General features: G+C 44.1%; 1 protein-coding gene across 3 annotated transcripts in view; it reads left to right on the top strand.

Moving 5' to 3' along the window:
- Window positions 1-21,798, top strand: part of LOC140212134 (uncharacterized) — a 143,150-nt gene that overhangs the window by 9,570 nt on the left and 111,782 nt on the right. For all 3 annotated transcript variants that reach the window (XR_011889652.1, XM_072282733.1, XM_072282732.1), the window contains exon 2: window positions 17,238-17,395. Coding sequence is in view for 2 of the 3 variants with exons in the window: in XM_072282733.1 (XP_072138834.1) it covers window positions 17,238-17,395 (158 nt within the window). In the remaining variant the exon portion in view is untranslated. The remainder of the gene's footprint in view (window positions 1-17,237; window positions 17,396-21,798) is intronic.

Genomic DNA, 21,798 nt, shown 5'->3' with positions numbered 1-21,798 from the left:
TACCCTATCACCAGAGCATGCCTCTTCTCCTCCTTCCCTTCTGTGTCACAGCGGCAGACTTAGTGGCTGAGACCCGACCACTGTGACTTTCCTCTGTTAGGTCAAACCCCAACAGTATCCAAAGTGGTAGACCTGTTGTTGATGGGGATGGCCACAGGAGCACTCTACACTGACTCCTTAACCCCTTCCCCTTCCTGACTGTCACCCAGTTTCCTGTGTCCTGCACCTTGGGTGTAACTACTTCTCTCTATGTCCTATCTATTACCGCTTCAGTCTCCCAGATGATCTGGCTTTCGTCCAATGCCAGCTCCAGCTCCGTATCACGAATTGTTAGAAGCTAGATGCACAGTTGTAGTCATCAGGGACACTGGAGGTCTCCCTGCCTTCCCACATCCTGCAAGAAGAGGGTTCAACTATCCTGCCTCGCATCTCTACTATCCTAACTGAGCAGATATAAAGAAGGGAAGGGAAAAAAAAACATAACCGAGAGTTTTTTGTTTTCTTTGCATTCTCTGACTGAAGCCTCGAAGGGCTAAAGCCTCAAAATCACCACTCTGACTCTGTCTACTCAGACGATGGCCACTGCTCTTGCCCTGCCTTCCTTTATTTTGCTCTTGCTATTCAATCTCAAATGTGAGTTGGTCACTGGTCAGAGCTCAATTACGCTGCCGTAATCCACGGCTCTCTTTTTCTACTCAGACAGCAGACCAGAGTGAAATCCCCTCGTTTCAAATTCTGGTGTCTGGATTGGTCGCTGGTCAAAGCTCAATTTTAAAGACACAGAAACGGCAGATGCTGCGTTATGGAGCAACAAATGTTTTGAGTTGAAACTTGATGCAAGTTTTCGACTGAAATATTCATCATTCCTTTCCCTCCACAGATGTTGTTTGACCTGCTGAGTTCCTCCCGCAGATTGTATATTGTTCTTTTTCGATCCTCGGTTCTTCACCTTGGAAGCCAAGGGCATTTGTTGAAATCAAGTGAAAGAAATGAATTGCTGAATTTTCCTCAGTATAATTGAGGAGGTTGGCTTGTGTGACTGTTGACCTTCAGATGGGAGATGTGATCAAGAAAGCACATCAGCATATTCACTTTTTTAGGTGTTTGAGGAGATTTGGCATGTCCATAAGGATTGCTCCAGATGGAATATAGGAAAAATTCTTATTGATTGCATCTCAGCGCAGTATGGTAACTGCTCTGCTCCTGACCAATGAAATTCGCAGAGTGTGGTAATCACTGTCCCATCCATCACAGGCTCGTCACTTCCTTCCATCTTCCAGGGACGCAGGAAAGAAGCATGGATGGTAGTTTGCCTCCCAGGTGCCAGGGTCTGGGATGTTTCTGATCACGTCCACGATATCCTGAAGTGGAAAGGAGAACAGCCAGAGATCGTGGTACATATTGGTACCAATGACATAGGCAGGAAACGGGAGGAGGTCCTGAAAGCAGACTACAGGGAGTTAGGAAGGAAGTTGAGAAACAGGACCACAAAGGTAGTAATCTCGGGATTACTGCCTGTGCCACGTGACAGTGAGTATAGGAATAGAGTGAGGTGAAGGATAAATGCGTGGCTGAGGGATTGGAGCAGGGGGCAGGGACTCAGACTTCTGGATCATTGGGAACTCTTTTGGGGCAGGAGTGACCTGTACAAAAAGGATGGGTTGCACTTGAATCCAAGAGGGACCAATATCCTAGCAGGAAGGTCTTCTAAGGCTATTGGGGAGAGTTCAAACTACAATTGCTGGGGGGGTGGGGGGCGGGAACTGAACTAAAGAGACGGAGGAAGAGGCGGTTGGCTCAGAAATAGAGAAAGCTTGGAGACAGTGCGAGAGGGAGGATAGACAGGTGATAGAGAAGGAGTGCGCTCGTTCTGATGGTTTGGGATGTGTCTATTTTAATGCAAGGAGTATCATGAACAAAGTGGATGAGCTTAGAGTGTGGATCAGTACTTCGAGCTATGATGTTGTGGCCATTACAGAGACTTGGATGGCTCAGGGGCAGGAATGGTTACTTCAAATGCCAGGTTTTAGATGTTTCAGAAAGGACAGGGAGGGAGGCAAAAGAGGCGGGGGCATGGCACTGCTGATCAGAGATAGTGTCACAGCTGCAGGAAAGGAGGAAGACATGGAGGGATTGTCTACAGAGTCTCTGTGTGTGAAAGTTAGAAACAGGAAGGAGTCACTAACTCTACTGGGTGTTTTTTATAGACCACCCAATAGTAACAGAGTCATTGAGGAGCAGATAGGGAGACAGATTCTGGAAAGGTGTAATAATAACAGGGTGCTCGTGATGGGAGATTTTAATTTCCCAAATATCGATTGGCATCTCCCTGGAGCGAGGAGTTTAGATGGGGTGGAATTTGTTAGGCATGTTCAGGAAGATTTCTTGACACAATATGTAGATAAGCCTACAAGAGGAGCGGCTGTACTTGATCTGGTATTGGGAAATGAACCTGGTCAGGTGACAGATCTCTCAGTGGGAGAGCATTTTGGAGATAGTGATCACAATTCTATCTCCCTTACCATAACATTGGAGAGGGATAGGAACAGACAAGTTAGGAAAGTGTTTAATTGGAGTAAGGGGAAATATGAAGCTATCAGGCAGGAACTTGGAAGCATAAATTGGGAACAGATGTTCTCAGGGAAATGTGTGGAAGAAATGTGGCAAATATTCAGGGAATACTTGCATGGAGTTCTGCACAGGTATGTTCCAATGAGACAGGGAAAAGATGGTAGAGTACAGGAACTGTGGTGTACAAAGGCTGTTGAAAATCTAGTCAAGAAGAAAAGAAGAGCTTACGATAGGTTCAAAAAACTAGGTAATGATAGAGATCTAGAAAATTATAAGGCTAGCAGGAAGGAACTTAAAAATGAAATTAGGAGAGCCAGAAGGGGCCATGAGAAGGCCTTGGCAGATAGGACTAAGGAAAACCCCAAGGCATTCTGCAAGTATGTGAAGAACAAGAGGATAAGACGTGAGAGAATAAGACCAATCCAGTGTGACACTGGAAAAGTGTGTATGGAACCGGAGGAGATAGCAGAGGTAATTAATGAATACTTTGCTTCAGTATTCACTACGGAAAAGGTTCTTGGTGATTGTAGGGATGACTTACAGCGGACTGAAAAGCTTGAGCATGTAGATATTAAGAAAGAGGATGTGTTGGAGTTTTTGGAAAGCATCAAGTTGGATAAGTCACTGGGAATGGACAAGATGTACCCCAGGGTACTGTGGGAGGCGAGGGAGGAGATTGCTGAGACTCTGTTGATGATCTTTGCATCATCAATGTCGACGAAAGAGTTTCCAAAGGATTGCAGGGTTGCAGGTGTTGTTCCCTTTTTCAAGAAAGGGAGTAGAGATAGCCCGGGAAATTATAGATCAGTGAGTCTTATTTCAGTGGTTGGTAAGTTCATGGAGAAGATCCTGAGAGGCAGGATTTATGAACAAATGGAGAGGCATAATATGATTAGGAATAGTCAGCATGGCTTTGTCAAAGGCAGGTCATGCCTTATGAGCCTGATTGAATTTCTTGAGGATGTGACTAAACACATTGATGCAGGTAGAGCAGTAGATGTAGTGTATATGGATTTTAGCAAGGCATTTGACAAAGTACCCCTTGCAAGGCTTATTAAGAAAGTAAGGAGGCATGGGATCCAAGGGGACATTGCTTTGTGGATCCAGAACTAGCTTGCACACAGAAGGCAAAGAGTGGTTGTAAATGAGTCATATTCTGCATGAAGGCCGACCTGCGGTGTGCCTCTGGGATCTGTTCTGGGACCCCTATTCTTTGTGATTTTTATAAATGACCTGGATGAGGAAGTGGAGGGATGGGTTAGTAAATTTGCTGATGACGCAAAGGTTGGGGGTGTTGTGGATAGTGTGGAAGGCTGTCAGAGGTTACAGCGGGATGTTGATAGGATGCAAAACTGGGCTGAGAAGTGACAGATGGAGTTCAACCCAGATAAGTGTGAGGTGGTTCATCTTGGTAGGTCAAATATGATGAGAGAATATTGAATTAATGGTAAGGCTCTTGGTAGTGTGGAGGATCAGGGGGATCTTGTGGTTCGTGTCAATAGGACACTAAAAGCTGCTGTGCAGGTTGACTGTGTGGTTAAGAAGGCATACAGTGCATTTACCTTCATCAATCATTGGATTGAGTTTAGGAGCCAAGAGGTAATGTTGCAGCTAAATAGGACCCTGGTCAGACTCCACTTGGAGTACTGTGCTCAGTTCTGGTCGCCTCACTACAGGAAGGATGTGGAAACCATAGAAAGGATGCAGAGGAGATTTACAAGGATGTTGCCTGGATTGGGGAGCATGCCTTATGAGAATAGGTTGAGTGAACTCAGCCTTTTTTCCTTGGAGCAACAGAGGATGAGAGGTGACTTGATAGAGGTGTATAAGATGAAGAGAGGTGACTTGATAGAGGTGTATAAGATGAAGAGAGGCATTGATCGTGTTGATAGTCAGAGGCTTTTTCCCAGGACTGAAATGGCTAGCACGAGAGAACACAGTTTTAAGGTGCTTGGAAGTAGGTACACAGGAAATGTCAGGGGTAAGTTTTTTACGTAGAGAGTGGTGAGTGCATGGAATGGGCTAACGGCAACGGTGATGGAGGCAGATACAATAGGGGCTTTAAGAGATTCCTGGATAGGTACATGAAGCTTAGAAAAATAGAGAGCTATGGGTAACTCAAGGTAATTTCTAAAGTAAGGACATGTTCGGCACAGCTTTGTGGGCTGAAGGGCCTGTATTGTACTCTAGGTTTTCTATGTTTCTATCTAGTCCACCTTCAGGAAGGCTAATGTTATCATGTCAAGGATTATTCCCATTTCGCTTTCTTTCTCCTGCATTTGGCAGTAGGAAAAGGAGCTTTAAATTCCGGACAACCAGATTTGAGAACAGATTCTCCTCCACTGGTATCACACTTTTGAACCAATCACCTCTTGTACTCTCATTATTCTAATATTGTGATTTTGATTTTTTTTACCACCTCAGATTGTAGAACAATCTGTGCACCATTCTGCTATTTTGTGCTCATTTTTGTATTTATTACCACTATATTTATCCTGAGCTTCATGTGACCATAGGATTTCACATGACAATAAAGTAATTCAAATCTAATTACCTCAGTGTGTTTACACATGTTAATTGCTCCATCGGTTGAGGTAAAAGTGAGGAATCTCCTGTTATTTCATGGCTGTGGCATATTAAGCAACGGCAGTATTATCCATAGGACTGGACTACTGATCTGGAGAGATCAGTTGAATCGCCAAACCTCATTTTGACTACCTGAACGTGGATAGAGAAGGATATTCCTTTATTTCCTCTTGTAATTTTCTTTTCTGCCCCCTTCCAGATTATGTGACAACTGGAAGTTGGTGAGATGAGCAAAGATACATTTATTCCACACGTTGAAGACAGAGATAGTTGTCCATAATCCTACCACCATGGTGACAATGCCCCATTTTCATTGCAATGTCATCCATTACAATACTAATAAATCAGACTGACATAGTAGCTGAACACTGGATACCCAATTTATTGCCAACCCACAGCCTAGTGTAAGGAGATGCAACTTCATAAATGGCTCTCTTTATTGTTTCCACCCACAGGTTATGCATCATAGGAGCCTTGATGGAAATGGCCAGTAATAACAAAAACCCACACAGGATATGTCAAAGGAGTCAGATAATGGCGAAAAGAGAACTGCTGCTTCCTTGGTTACAAACACAGCTGCATTTCACAACTGCACTGGTTTTTATGTCTGTTTCATCAAAATTTCCTGCACGTAATGCTCAGGGTCTGCATAAATGCAGTGCCTGTCTCAACGTTATTAATGTTTCTACTCCTCTTTGTTGTTATTTTCTTCAACGCTGTAATAAGACCGTAAGATATAAAAGAAGAATTAGGCCATTCAGCTCATTATGTCTGCTCCACCATTCAATCATGGCTGATGTATTATCGCTCTCAAATGCATTCTTCTGCCTTCTCCCCAAAACGTTTGATGCCCTGACTAATCAAGAACCTATCAAACTCCGCTTTAACTATACCCAATGTCGTGGCCTCCACAGCTGTCTGTGGCAATGAATTCCAGAGATTCACCACCCTCTGGGTAAAGAAGTAGCTCCTCAACTCTGTTCTAAGGGGACACCCTTCTATTGTGAGGCAACAATCCCTCGGCATTTGAGCTCCTTCAATTCAGGTATCTTGTTCATCTGCAGCTTTGGTTGCTTTGGCGACTCCTGGGTTAGCTGAAAGCTCTGAGATTCACATAAGTATCTCTGCCCTACAGCCACATTTAAAATCTGCATTTTTGATCTATTTGGTGGTTTGGAAGCTCCCTGCTTAGTATCATAGAGTGATACAGCAGATAAACAGGCCCCTCTGCCCAACGTCCATGCCGGCATAAGTTCCATCTAAGCTAGTCCCATTTGGCCCGTATCCCTCTGAATCTTTCTCAGCAATCTACCATGCACTTGTGCATACATGTACTTGCCAAGTTAAGTTTATTATCATTTGCACTTGTCCAAGTGTCTTTTATATGTTGATATTGTGCCTGCTGCAACCACTTATGATGGCAGCTTATTCTATTTATGGTGTTATGTCAAATCATCATTTTGATGTGTATAGTGTCTCAGTAATATCTTCCCATATCAAGAGAAGCATATAGAAACAAAGTATTCTTCTCTTCCTTCAGATTCCACTGGAAAATGCTCTACACCCTTTTAATTTCCCAAATGTGTACTCTGACCAGCCATCAGTCTGCTCTGAACATCAAGTTCCTGTCCTCTTTGCAAACAATTCAGCAACCACATAATCTTACAAGGGATGTGTATCATGTGGCTGATTTATAATCAACTTCCACTTTATTAGGCACACCTGTACACCTGCAAATGTTAATGCAAATGCCTAATCAGCCAATCATGTGGCAGCAACTCAATGGATACAGACACGGTCAAGAGGTTCATTTGTTGTTCAGAATGGGGAGGAAATGTGATCTAAGTGACTTTGACCATGGAATGATTGTTGGTGCGAGACGGGGTGGTTTGAGTATCTCAGAAGATGATCTTCTGAAATTTCACGCACAACTGCCTGTAGAGTTGACAGAGAATGATGCAAAAAATTTTTTAAAAATCCAGTGAGTGGCAGGTCTGTCAGCAAAAGTGCCATACTGGTTGAAGCTGACAGGAAGGTGGCAGTAACTCAAGTAACCATGTGTTACAACAGTGGTGTGCGTTTCTGAATGCACAACACATTGAACCTTGAAGTGGATGGGTTACAGCAGCAGACGACCACACCAAGTTCCACTCCTGTACCTAATAAAGTGGCCACTGAGTGACAGTCAGGATGATTGAGGGATGTGCCATTGTAACTATAGGAGTGTCCCTTCCAAAACATTATCTTCATCCAGCACAAGGTATCTTCACTACTCAAACTGTTTTGGGACATCTTGTGGTTGTGGAAGGTGTTTTGGAAATGAAGATCTTTCACTCTAAACATGAGATTCTGCAGATACTAGAATTTCAGAGCGACACACATAAAATGCTGGAAAAACAACGCAGGTCGGGCAGCGTCGATGGAGAGGAATAATCGACATCTCAGGCTGAGGCCCTTAATCAGGACTGGAAAGGAAGCCAGAGTAAGAAAAGGGTGGAAGGGGAAGGAGTATAAGTTAGCTGGTGTTAGGTGATGGGGAAGGTGAGTGAGTGGGGGAGAAGGGATGAAGTAAGAAGCTGAGAGGTGATAGGTGGAAAAGGTAAAGGGCTGAAGAAGAAGGAATCTGATAGGAGAGGAGAGTGAACTATGGGAGAAAGGAAAGGAGGAGGGGTACCAGAGAGAGGTGATGGACAGGTGAGGAGAAGAGGAAGGATGCAATGTGAACCAGAATGGAGAATGGGGAAAAAAAAGAGAAGGAGAGGGAAGGAAATTATTTGAAGTTAGAGAAATTGATGCTTATACTGTTAGGTAGGAGATTATCCAGATGGAATATTTGTTTTGCTCTTTCATTTTCCCTCTGTGCAGGCGCCTCACTTCAGATCGTAGTACGGGGTGTTGCAAGGATCTAGCCGAGACAAGAGTGGTGGGTTAAGTAGCTGGAGCTTGTGTATGAAAGGGTTAGAGATGATGGGAAGGTGAAGCAAAGGTTCAGAACAATTTCTTAATTTACAGCCAGGGGGCACTCGGTTCCTTCCACCTGCACTGGCTCTTTGAAAAACCTGTCTAATTAGTCACTCTCTCCTTGTTCTTTTCCCATTTTCCTTTGGTTGTTTTTATGGTTGCAAAAACATTTATCTAATTCCCTTCTGAAAGATTATTGAATCTGCTTCCATCAGCTTTTCAGATGGGTTATTCCTCACTTTACTAACTCGCTTGGTAGAGCAAAAGGTTCTTCATTCCCCAATAATTCCTTAGCCAGTTTTTAAATCTGTATTCTTTGGTTTCACATTCTCTAAACCAGGTGCTAGTTTCTCTTTGTTAGTGCCTATCAAAATCATTCAAGATCCTGGCACTGAGGTGTTGCATGGCACAATGGTACAGCAGTTGCCGTTGCCACACAGTTTCAGAACCAGTGTTTTGTCCTGACCGTTGACATCACTTCTCCCTGTGACCATGTGGCTTTCCCCTGGGTACTCTATTTCCTTCCATGTTGCAAAGAGATGGTTAATTGATGACTGTAAATACCCCTAATGTAGTCAGTTGACTGGAGAATGAAGTGGGAGTTGGGCATTGTTAGGGAGAGAGAGAATGGGCAATAGGGAAAATGGGACTGATGCACTGAGTGCTAGCATGAGATTAACTGGCTGAATGGTTGCCTCCTCCCTTGTTATTAAATATCAGAAAGGTAAAAGTATGAAGAAGCTTATAACAGAGGTTTGTTTGAAACTAAACTAGGGAGGGTTTTAATATGCTTTAGAATGAGTATGGTACACTGTAATATAACAAGCTGTACACCTTGTCTCAAATTTTGTTTATGAAACACAGCAGTTATTGAGGAAAGCCAATGAAAAATGTGTTGCTTTGGTTACAGTGGTTACCATAACAACCCACTGGATGATTCAGGGAAATGTCATGAAATACCAAATGATTGTTAAAGGCAGGATTGAGCTGTACTGCTTATCCCGTATAAAATTCCTGAGTTTATACTTTGTACCCTCCCTGGCCCCTTGGAGATATATTGTGTACTGGAACTTGTGTAAAAACCTTTTGACAGCTGGTCATCCACACCATCCACGTCCCACTTTTTAAAATGCAGAAACTGACAGATACTGGAAACCTGAGACAAAAAATACAAAAAAATTGCTGGAGTTAATCAGCAGGTCAGGCAGCATCTGTAGAGGGTAAACTCGTTACATTTCAGATTGATGGACTTTAATCGCAAGTATGTTTGGTTTCTAGTGTTTCTTGATGATGATGATAGGCCATCGTCCTAAAATGCTAACTGTTTCTACCCCCACACATGCTCCTGAGACTGATGGAAGTATCATTAAGGACCCCCACCACTCAGGGCATGCCCTCTTTTCATTTCTACTATCAGAGAGGAGGTACAAGAGCCTGAAGACAAACACTCAATGTTTTAGAAACAGCTTCTTCCCCTCTACCATCAGACTTCTGAACAGACAATGAGTCCATGAACACTACCTCACTATTTTTGTTCTCTTTTTGCATTACTTATTTAATATATTTTTAATACACATTATATTGCCTATTGCAATTTATAGTATGTTTTATATATCCCACTGTACTGTTACTGTCAAAATGGTTGTTGTGACATGTCTAATGTGGTAGTGTAGGGGTAGTACTTGTCACTCTCACTTTCAGCTTCCGCCACTGACTAGCAGTCTCGCGAAAAGGAGCTGACTGTGCAAGTCTCTCCCTGCCAGTACATAGCCTCTCCAACAAGCCTCACGTAGTGCCCCCTTGCTGGTGACACACGGAAACTGAACTCTTTTATAGACATAGACATAGACATACTTTATTGATCCCGAGGGAAATTGGGTTTCGTTACAGCGGCACCAACCATGAATAGAGCATAAATATAGCAATACAAAACCACAAAGAATCAAACAACAATATGCAAACTATGCCAGATGGAAATAAGTCCAGGACCAGCCCATTGGCTCAGGGTGTCTGACCCTCCACGGTAGGAGCTGCAAAGTTCGATGGCCACAGGCAGGAACAACCTCCATGATGCCCAGTGTTGCATCTCGGTGGAATATGGCCGGAGTCCAACAGCAAAAGGTTCAATATCCGGTTTACAAACACGTTCCTTGATCATAATATGACCAGGATTGCACCATCTGTCGTTAACCAGAACAGCAAGCCCCCCTCCTTTACGCTTACCGCTCTCAGTGCACTTCCGGTCAGCCCGAACGGTCTGGAAGCCTTCAATGGAAACGTTTTGGTCGGGTATGCCCATGTGCAGCCACGTTTCAGTAAAACACATAACACTGCTCAACACTCTCAGACTCAAGTTGAAGTACAGAGGACAGGGAGGAGGTCTGGCCCCTGCACACTTAGCACTCAGGCCCACCGGTGTGAGGACACACCCTGGTGCTCATGAACCAGATCCCCAGCTATGGGTAAGTAGTCCCACTGCTTTGTGGGCAGCCTTGGGAGAGGCGAAGGCTACAGGAGTAAGCCCAGACAGCAAATCCGGAGTGGAGTCCCTAAGGCAACTGGATGTCGTTGAACATCCTTTCTGCAGCTCCTGCAGCCAAGCTGATGCCAAACGTATTGATTCATAGGCTTTCCTTTGGACTACACTGACGAGACTGAGAAGGGGATCTTGACGACTGGGCATCTCAGGATCTCCATACCTTCCGCCCAGACTTGTGATGGTGATTATCATCACCCATTGTCCTTTGAGACAGACGGGTGCCAATCACCGCAAAACAACATGCTATATTTCACAATATATGTCAATGGTAATCAATCTGAATCTGACTGCTGAGTATTTCCAGCACTGTGTCTGTATTTTAAATCAGACCCCATCTTCTGATTTGCCCAGAGCTTGTTTGGGTAGCACAGTACCGTAACAGTTAGCATAATGCTTTACAGTGCCAGCAAACATCGATGGAGATTCCTACTACTGTCTGTAAGGAGTTTGTATGTTCTTCCTGTGAACATGTGTGTTTCCTCCAAGTGATCTGGTTTCCTCCCATATTCCTAAAAGATGTACAGTTAGGATTAAGGTTAGTGAGTTGTTGGCATGCAATGTTGGCACTGCAAGTGTGGTAACACTGCAGGCTGACCCCAGCGCAATCTTTGGACTGTGTTGGCCCTTGGCATAAATGACACACTTCACTGTGTTTTGATGTTGTGATGTACATGTAACAAATAAAGCTAATCTTTTACTTCAAGGTAAGTGCATTGCCTAGGTGAAATGAGAGGGAGAGTTTTACCCTATCCTGTCTGTTTTAGACATGACCCACTTCCACGTCTAAACCGTGAATGCGTGCGTCGACTATGCAACGGCAATGCAGATAAGCCTGTTCTTGTCATTACTCTGTGCTTCTACTTATGTACTCACACTCACACTTGTTTGCCTTACAAAAAAGATGTGATGTTGGTGGCTGGGTGTGGGATTGATTGAAGTCAAGCAATAAGCAATTGTTAATATGTTTAAAGGGAAAAAGAGTTATTTAGATTAGATTATGAGGACACGCAGTCCTCTTTTATTGTCATTTAGTAATGCATGCATAAAGAAATGATACAATGTTTTTCCAAAATGATATCACGGAGACACATGACAAACCAAGACTGAAAAACTGACAAAAACCACATAATTATAACATGTAGTTACAACAGTGCAAAGTAATACCGTAATTTGATAAGAACAGACCATGGGCACGGTAAAGTCACAGAGTCTCTCGAAAGTCCCATCACCTCACGCTGACGGTAAACCTCCAGCGTCACCAACTTGCTGATGCAGCATCCCAGAAGCATCTGACCACAGTCCGACTCTGAGTCCATCCGAAAACTCCAAGCCTCCGACCAGCTCCCCGACACCGATGCACCGAGCACCATCTCTACCGAGCGTTTTGACCCCGGCCCCAGCAACAGGCAAGGCCGAGGGTTTGGGGCCTTCCCTCCGGGGGTTCTCAATCGTGTAGTAGCAGTGGCAGCGAAGCTGGCATTTCAGAAGTTGCTCCAGATGTTCCTCCGTGCTTCTTTACGTCTGTCTCTATCAAATCAAGATTGTGCGCGGCATCCTACTTCACAGATATGATATCAATTTGGAACGGCCGCGTGCACTGTGTCGCGCCGCTATCTTCTCCTCCCTCCCTTGAGAACATTCCACGATTAATCCTTTGTCAATTATTTACTTTGTACCAATGCTACATTTTGAATGAAAATAAATTTGTGTTCAAGGTGCAATGATGAAATCCGTCCCTTTCTCCTATGGTCCACTCTCCCCTCCTGTCTGATTCCTTCCTCTCCAGCCCTTCACCTTGCCTACCCACCTGGCTTCACCTATCACCTTCTAGCTCTCCTCCTTCCCATCCCCCCATTTCTTATTCTGGCATCTTACCCCTTCCTTTCCAGTCCTGAAGAAGGGTCTTGGCCTGAAACGTTGACTGTTTATTCATTTTTACGGATGCTGCCTGACCTGCTGAGTTCCTCCAGCAGTTTGTGCGTGTTGCTTCATATTATATCGATTTTGCTTCGGGCTACCTACTTAGCTTGGGGTGGTTTTATTTGTCGCATGGACATCAAGTCATATAGTGAAATGTTTTGTTTTTACATCAACAACCAACAAATGCCGCCATGCTTCCCGCACCAACATAGCGTGAGCTACATGTAATCCAAGACTGTTTGCAAGGGTGTTTGGAATGGGGGAGGGTGGTACCAGAACTCCCACATAGTCATGGTGAGGGCGTACAAGCTCCTTACAGTCAGCGGCGGGAATTGAATCCTCGATCAGTGATCGCTGGCGCAACCATACCGTACGTAGCTGATTGCTATTCTGGGATACATTGTCTGTAGCAAAAACTGACCACAGGAGAGCTTACTATCCAGACCCTATTACTGCTCCATCTGCATTTCTGATACAGTGAAGGAAATTTACTTGTGTTGGCATTCTATGAACAAAACCACAGGGTCCTCCAGGGCCCATTATAATAAGGTGCAAGACTTGACCACTTTTTCCTTGTACTCAAACAAACCCATATTAACTCTGAATGTCAACACTTACTGTGTTCTGTAGTTTTTTCCATAGCATCTCGCCTCTCGTGTTGGAATTGTCAAGGTCCGTTCCAAAGATTTGAGACTTGGCGATGTTTCATTTGATGTGATCTCTTGAAAGTGCTATACAATTTTCAAATTATTTCTGGAATGTGGAACTGCCAGTATTTATTGTACATCCCCAATTGCCCCTGAGCTGAGGTGGCAACTGAGAGGTAACTCTTTTGGTGGAACTCGAGCCATGTTTAAAAGCCAGGCTGGATGAGGATAAAAGAACTCTTTCCCTGAATGACAGATTGGTCTTTATACAACCCAGTGGTCTCATGACTGTAGGTACTCGCTTTTTAAATTTAAATTCCCCAGGATGGCTGAGATGCTGAGACAATTTTCTCTGGAGCCTAGGAGGCTGAGGGATGATCTTTATAAATGTACATAAGGGGCGTAGATAGTCTTTTTATCAGGGTGGGGAAGTCTTCAATCAGAAGGCATAGGTTTAAAGTTTGAAGGCCAAGATTTAAGAGGCACGTGAGGGGGCAACTTCTTCATAGACAGGGTGGTGTGTATATGGAACGAGCTGCAAGTGGAAGCTGTATATTAGGACTAACCATCTGGGGTCCACGGACCCCCTCGGTTAATGGCTTTGGTCTATGGCATAAAAAAGATTTGGGTACCCCTGCTTTAGAAGCAGGTACAGTTGCAATGTTTAAATGACAGGTACGTGGGCAGGAAAGGTTCAGTGCGATTTGGGACAGACATGGACAACTGGACTAGCTGTGGTAAACAACACAGTCTGCATGGACAAGATGGGCTGAAGGGCCTGTTCCATGTTCTATGACTGTGATTCTGTGGCTACTTCTGGCTTCTAGTCCAATAACTTAATTACTACACTACCCTATAAGGCTTGTCACTGCAGTTTCACTACTCTGTCGGATTAGTTAAAATAATTCTCCTGATAATTATTTTCAACTTTAAATTTATTCTCCAAATAGATTAATTATCTTAAATTTAATTTTGATATCCTGTGTTTACTTTATCTGAACTATTTAATGTATTTTCTTTACAAACCACAATGAGGCCCTTTTATAATTCTCTCTCTTTTAGTCCAGTGGGTCAGCAAAGCAGTGGGTATCCATAAGAAACATGTTACAGCACATTGTCATAAGCAAACTGCCTTGATGCTCCACATTCAACACTTCGGGGAGTAGGCAGAGTGGCCACTCATTCCGTTGCAGCTGTCCTAGCACATTGAAAGATATTTAGCTCTAGCTCCCCGATCTTCCTGCTTATCTGGGCTTTTTCCGATCTGTGTGCTTGAAATCCTGAACACACAAAAGTGCTGGAGGAACTCAACAAGTCAGGCTGCATCTATAGAGGGAATAAAGAGGTGACACTTTAGCCTGAGACCTTTCATCAGGACTTCATCGCCTGATGAAGGGTCTCGGTCCAAAACGTCGAATGTTTATTCCTCTCCATAGATGCTACCTGACCTGCTGCGTTCCTCCAGCATTTTGTGCGTGTGTTGCAGGTCTTTGTCCAACTGCCGTTTGAAAGTTATCATTGAATCTGTTACCATAACCCTCCTTTGTAGTGCATTTCAGCTTTTAACAACTGACTGCATTGATGAAAATCTCCTCATCCCATCCCTGATGCTGTTCAACCATTGCCCTTTGACTGCTGTTGTGGACTCGGATTCTGCTGCCTGTCTGTATGAACCCCTGTGCTGTACCTTGCCCACGTCCTGCAGTCTAACAGGTGTTAGGCATCCTTGGTGGGTACATGGGTCAATTTTATCCCCTCCCTGCCCAGCTATTGGTAGTGACACCATTTGATGTTTACTTGACAACGAACTCCAGTCTGCCGATCTGAAGCGGCAACAGGAGCTGCACATAATCCAAGACCGTTTCCGAGGGTGGGCCCTTGGAGCTTTGATCATAGGGAATTACAGAACAGAGGAGGGTAAAGTGCAGAAATATTCCCTTTGATCCACAATGTCTGTTCCCAGCACAGTGCCAAATTAAGCGTAATTCTTTCTGCCTGCACATGATCCATATCCCTCTGTCCCCTATGCATCCATGTGTCTGTCTGAAAGCCTCTTAAATGCTGTAAAGCCTCGTATTTGATTCCACCATCACCCCTGGCAACCTGTTCCAGGCACCTCCATAAGAAAAAAAATAGTCGCACACATATCCTTTGAACTTTCCCCCTCTTGCCATAAGTGGATGTCCTTGGGGCAGCACGGTAGCGAAACGGTTAGCACAATGCTTTACAGCACCACTAATCACCAACAGCCAGTGCCTTTTTTTTGGGGTGTCAATAGTCAATACCAGTAGACATTCGTTTAAGGTGAGTGGAGGTGAGCTTATGGGAGGTGCCAGAAGAAGTTCTGTTTACGTAGTGAGTGATAAGTCTCCGATTACACTGCTGGGGGCGGTTGAGGCTGATACATTACTGACTTTTAAGAAATCCTTAGATAGGCAAATTGGATAAAAGAAAATGGAGGGGTATGGGGTGTGTAGGAGGGAAGGGTTAAGCTCAGGATCTGCTTTATTAGGTACCTCCTGTACTTAGTAAAGTGGTCACTGAGTGTATATTTGTGGTGTTTTGCTGTTGTAGCCCATCCACTTCAAGATTCAGCGTGTTGTGCTTTCAGAGATGCTATTCTGCACACCACTGTTGGTAATAATATGTGATTATTTGGGTTACTGTCACCTTCCTGTCAGTTTGAAACAATCTGGCCATTCTCTTCTGACCTCTCTTATCAACAAGGTGTTTTTGCCCACAGAACTGCCACTCACTGGATTTATTTTTTGGTTTTCACACCATTCTCTGTAAAGTCTAGAGAATGCTTTGCGTGAAAAATCCCAGGAGATCGTCAGTTGCTGAGACACTCAAACCATCCCGTCAGCCGCCAACAATCATTCCATGGACAAACTCACTTAGGTCTCATTTCTCATAAAAGTTGCTGTTGAACGCAGCAGGCCAGGCAGCATCTCTAGGAAGAGGTACAGTCGAAGTTTTGGGCCGAGACCCTTCGTCAGGACTAACTGAAGGAAGAGCTAGTAAGAGATTTGGGAGTGGGAGGGGGAGGAGGCCTCCCGTCCCATGATCCTCTCATATCCCTTTTGCCAATCAACTTTCCAGCTCTTGGCTCCATCCCTCCCCCTCCTGTCTTCTCCTATCATTTCGGATCTCCTCCTCCCCCTCCCACTTTCAAATCTATTACTAGCTCTTCCTTCAGTTAGTCCTGACGAAGGGTCTCAGCCCAAAACGTCAACTGTACCTCTTCCTAGAGATGCTGCCTGGCCTGCTGCGTTCACCAGCAATTTTATGTGTGTTGCTTGAAATTCCAGCATCTGCAGATTTCCTCGTGTTTAGGTCTCATTTCTCTCCGATTCTGATGTTTGGTCTGAACAACAACGGAACCTCTTGACCATGTCTGCATGCTTTTATGCATTGAGTTGCTGCCACGTGACTGGCTGATTTTATTTAGAGATGCGGCACGGGGTAACTGGCCCGTCCAGCCCACTGAGCGTTATATCCATGTGCTCAATTAACCTTCTAACCCCTACGTTTTTAAATGTGGGAGGAAACCCACATGGTCACGGGGAGAACGTAGAAACTCCTCGCCGACAGTGGCAGGAATTTAACTCTGGTTGCTGGTGCTGTAACAGCGTTAAGCTAACCGTTACACTACCGTGACAATTAGATATTTGCACTCATGCGCAGGCGTACCTAATAAAGTGGCCACTGGGTGCAAATCGGCACAACATTGTGCTCTACTGTTCTAGCACAGCTAGAGAAAGATGTCCAAACACAGGGATAATAATTTGCCCATTGCCATCGAGTATCTGGTTTAAGAATCATTTCCTTATCATTTTAGGGTTTACAGCTGAAAATAGATAGAGGCAGTGTTGCTTTAAGCTTGCTGGCAGGCTGCCTTGCTGATTTGTAAATTGAAAAGCAAGCACCTGACAGAGAGCTGATTGTGGAGACCGTGTGGACTGCTACACATCTTGCCTCTACTAACCCGAGCCTTCCCATTATTCCTTCAGGAGCCGCTCAGCAAGGAATCAGGAGACATTGATCCGATCTGGCCACGGTATCGTGTGAGGGAGCTGAGGTCGCTGCCAGCCTGCTATCCCGGCGAGGAGAACCTACGATCACTGAACCCTGCACAGAGGCTGTATTATGCTCCATTTGACACAGGAAGGTAAGACGGTGGACTCAATGACTAATCGCTGCGGTCTTGATTCTGAGCGTTATTTTTAATGAACACACAAGATTCTGCAGATGCTGGATATCTAGAGATACACACACAAAATGCTGGAGGAACTCAGCAGGTCAGGCAGCATTCATGGAAAAGAATAAACGGTTGATACCTTGGCCCGAGTCCATTCATCAGGACTCAGAAGAATTATTTTTAATTCTGCCTTTCCTGGATTTTTCCCTTTCTATTTTGTTTTCCTTTGTCCCACAGTTACATAAAACCTACCGGTCCAAGGGAGTAAACTGGGTTGAATTGGGCTGTAGGCGGTTTGCACCGTGATATGTCTGTAAGACATAAAGAGGGGAAGCACGACCAGCACAGAACAATCCAAATCTTGCACTCCTCGTACTGTTCCGTGAGGATGCAACACTATTCTGGATATTACTTTTATCTTCTGGTGTTAACTCCGACCCTGCCTCCTGTCTTGGATTCCACAATTGTCTTTTGAGCAGAGTTTATCCCTAAAGTTCGTAGCTGTGGTACCCATCCTTTAACCTGATTTTAGTGACGGTGGTTATCAGGGTTTTGAGGGATCTTGCTGTGCACCAAACAGGTTGCTGTATCTCCCACGATGCAGTAGTCACTGCATTTTGGAAAAGTAATTCTGATTGGCCGCAAGATGCTTTGGTGGGGTGGGGGGGGCGGAGGTGGAGAACAGATTGCCTCAAGCTGGATCAATAAAAGCTGGATAGTTATGGCAAAGAATTGTTGGCTTGTGCCCAAGTTATGTTGCTGGATGATAAGGCAAGTCAATGATATCATTACGTCTGTAATTCAGATAACTGAAACTGCAGTGGGAGCTTGCAGAATGACTCTCTCAGGACCTCATTAAAATGTGTGCATGTTGGGCACAAGTGGGAATAACATTCCACAGGCTATTTGTGGCTTGATTACACTTGGGCTACAAAGGGATTTCATTCCCTGATACCTGCCCTCTATCCTCATGGCCGAGTATCTAACAACCTGGCTGCAGGACGCTGTGGGCGCGTTTCCACCACCCACTTCTGATCAGAAATGGAAACCGTCCCAGGGCACCGATTCACGAGGTGCCCATTGATCTCTGCAGTCAGCCCGGAACCACTGGTGTTGATTCTGTCGGTGTGTGTGCGGGTTTGTGTGTGTCACAGCTACTGAGATACAAACGGGGCAATAGACTCCTGGGAATTCTGACTGGAACTTGAACCGTTATCGACTGTATGTGTGTGTGTGTGTGTGTGTCTAACTGATACTAAATTTCCTGAAGATTCCTGGGAATTTGGACTGGAGTTGGAACTTTTCTCAGTAACACCAAGGACCATTCCTCTTCTCACGTTTCTAGTCAGCCCAATCCATCACTCAAACCAGCTGACCTTCCATCACTTCACTTCTTGCTGCTTTGGGAAAACAACCAACATAATCAAGGATTCCTTCCTAACCCATCATTCTCTCTTTTGAGCAGAAGATAGATTAGCTTGAGAGCATGTAACACCAGGCTGAAGGACAGTTTCTATCCCACTGTTATGGGACACTGGAATGGATCTCTCATAAGCTAAAAGATGAATTCTTTGCCATGGCCTTGCACTTTATTTGTCCACCTGCTCTGCACTTTCTCCTCAAATGCCACACTATCTTCTGCTTGCTTTCTACTACCGCAGTGTAATTATGTATGGCATGATTTGTCTGGATGTCACACACAAAACAAAATGCATTTCACTGTGCCTCATTGCATGTGACAATAACATCAAGTACATGTGATGAAGTTGCTGGACATTTGATATTGGAAGGCATCAAGCCAAAATTCTTCTGTCCTTTGTCATAATCTCCAAGTCAGATTCACAGATAGTGAGAGTTCACTGCTATCTTTTAGCCCTCTAGATTATACCCATGCTGAATTGCTACCATTTTTTGCCTTCCATCCCCAGCCTCTCTTTGCCCAGTAACTCGATCCAAAAGTCTGTTACCTGCAGCAAAAGAATAACCTGTTGGAAGAACTCAAGTCAAGTAGGTCAAGCAGAATATTTCGGCATGTTGGGCGGAGATCTTGCATCGGGACTTAAAGTCTAGCGTCTCGTGGAAGAATAACCAATGTGTCGAAGTGGGAGGGAGGGGTAAGACTGAGGCCGGTAAGTGATAGGTGGAACTGGCATGAGGTGCAAAAAGGGTCGTGAGGAAGGGGAAAGAATGATGGGCAGTTGAACCTGGGTGGGTGAAGGTCAGTAGGTGATAGGTGGAAACACAAGGATGAAAAGTAGAAAGCAGATGGAACTTGGTGGGGGAGAAGAGATGGACTGGTAGGTGGTGGGTTGAGCTGGATAAGGGTGAAATGATGGGCAGATGGAACCATGTAGGGAGGGGATAGGAAAAGTAAATCAAGGGAGAAGAAAGCATGTGGATGCGTATGTTTGACAAGACAGAGAAACTGCTTCTTCCTTGAGGTGGTGAGACTACTGAACTCCCTGCCACCATCCAGGCCCATCACATATGAAGCACCAGAAGCATTATACTGTTTACTTTTTAACTTGTATTGTATATGCACCTCATTATTAATTAATTTATTTGGGGTAATATTACTAGTTGTGTTATGTGTGTGAATTATATGTACTGCGCTATGCATCTTGGTCCAGCGAAATGCAGATGATACTAAGATAGGTGGAGTTGTGGATAATGAAGTAGTTTTTCAAAGCTTGCAGATTGATTTAGGCCGGTTAGAAGAGTGGGCTGAAAGATGGCAGATGGAGTTTAATGCTGATAAATGTGAGGTGCTACATCTTGGTAGGACGAATCAAAATAGGACATACCTGGTAAAATGGTAGGGCATTGAAGAATGCAGTAGAGCAGAGGGATCTAAGAATAATGGTGCATAGTTCCCTGAACGTGGAATCTCATGTGGATAGGGTGGTGAAGAAAGCTTTTGGTATGCTGGCCTTTATAAATCAGAGCATTGAGTATAGGAGTTGGGATGTAATGTTGAAATTGTACAAGGCATTGGTGAGGCAAAATTTGGAGTATTGTGTACAGTTTTGGTCTCCGAATTATAGGAAAGATGTCAACAAAATAGAGAGAGTACAGAGAAGATTTACTAAAATGTTACCTGGGTTTCATCACCTAAGTTACAGAGAAAGGTTGAACAAGTTGGGTCTTTATTCTTTGGAACGTAGAAGGTTGAGGGGGGACTTGATAGAGGTATTTAAAATTATGAGGGGGGATAGATAAAGTTGACGTGGATAGGCTTTTTCCATTGAGAGTGGGGGAGATTCAAACAAGAGAACATGAGTTGAGAGTTAAAGGGCAAAAGTTTAGGGGTAACATGAGGGGGGAGCTTCTTTACTCAGAGAGTGGTAGCTGTGTGGAACGAGCTTCCAGCAGAAGTGGTTGAGGCAGGTTCGATGTTCATAGTCATAGTTATACTTTATTGATCCCGAGGGAAATTGATGGTTGTCGTTTAAAGTTAAATTGGACAGTTATATGGACAAGATCAAATATTGCTGTGATGATTGTACATTCTAGTATGAATTGTTTGGCGACAATAGAGTATAAAGTAGAAAGGAAAGGAATGGAGGGTTACGGGCTGAGTGCAGGTCACTGGGACTAGGTGAGAGTAAGAGTTCGGCACGGACTAAAAGGGCCGAGATGGCCTGTTTCCGTGCTGTAATTGTTATATGGTTATATGGTTTGGTGGTATACATGTGCCTGTTGAATGACAATAAACTGAACTTGCACAAGCATTTGGTCACTTGACAAAATTTCATTTTGCTGTTTAATGTTAGATATTTAACTAAGTAATGTTCCACTGATGCTCCTTGGAACATTTTGCTCTGTTAAAAAAGTACCATATACACCTAGCAGCCACTTTATTAAGTACACCTTTTCGTTAATGTGAAGATCTAATCAGCCAATTATGTGGCAGCAACTGAATGCATGAAATCATGCAGACATGGTCAAGATGTTCAGTTGTTGTTCAGGCCAAACATCAGTATGGGAAAATATGTAACTTTGAACTTGGAATGATTGTTGGTGCCAGACGGGGTGGTTTGAGTATCTCAGAAACTGCTGATCTCAGAAAATGCCTTGTTAATGAGAGAGGTCAGAGGAGAATGGCCAGACTGGTTCAAGCTGACAGGAAGGTGACAGTAACTCAAATAACCATGCGTTACAACAGTGGTGTGCAGAAGGGCGTCTCTGAATACACAACACATCAAATATTGAAGTGGAATGAGCTACAGCAGCAGAAAACCATGACCAATACACTCAATGCAACTTTATTATGTACAGGAGGTAACTAATAAAGTGGCTATTGAATATAAATGGAATTTAATGAACCATATTTTTTTAATCTTTGCAATCTGCTGGATTCATGTTTCCCACTG

The sequence above is a fragment of the Mobula birostris genome, chromosome 18 (genome assembly GCF_030028105.1).
Source record: "Mobula birostris isolate sMobBir1 chromosome 18, sMobBir1.hap1, whole genome shotgun sequence".
NCBI classification, from domain to species: Eukaryota; Metazoa; Chordata; class Chondrichthyes; order Myliobatiformes; family Myliobatidae; genus Mobula; species Mobula birostris.
Note: the sequence above shows the minus strand (reverse complement) of the source record. Positions and strands in the feature narration are given on the sequence as shown.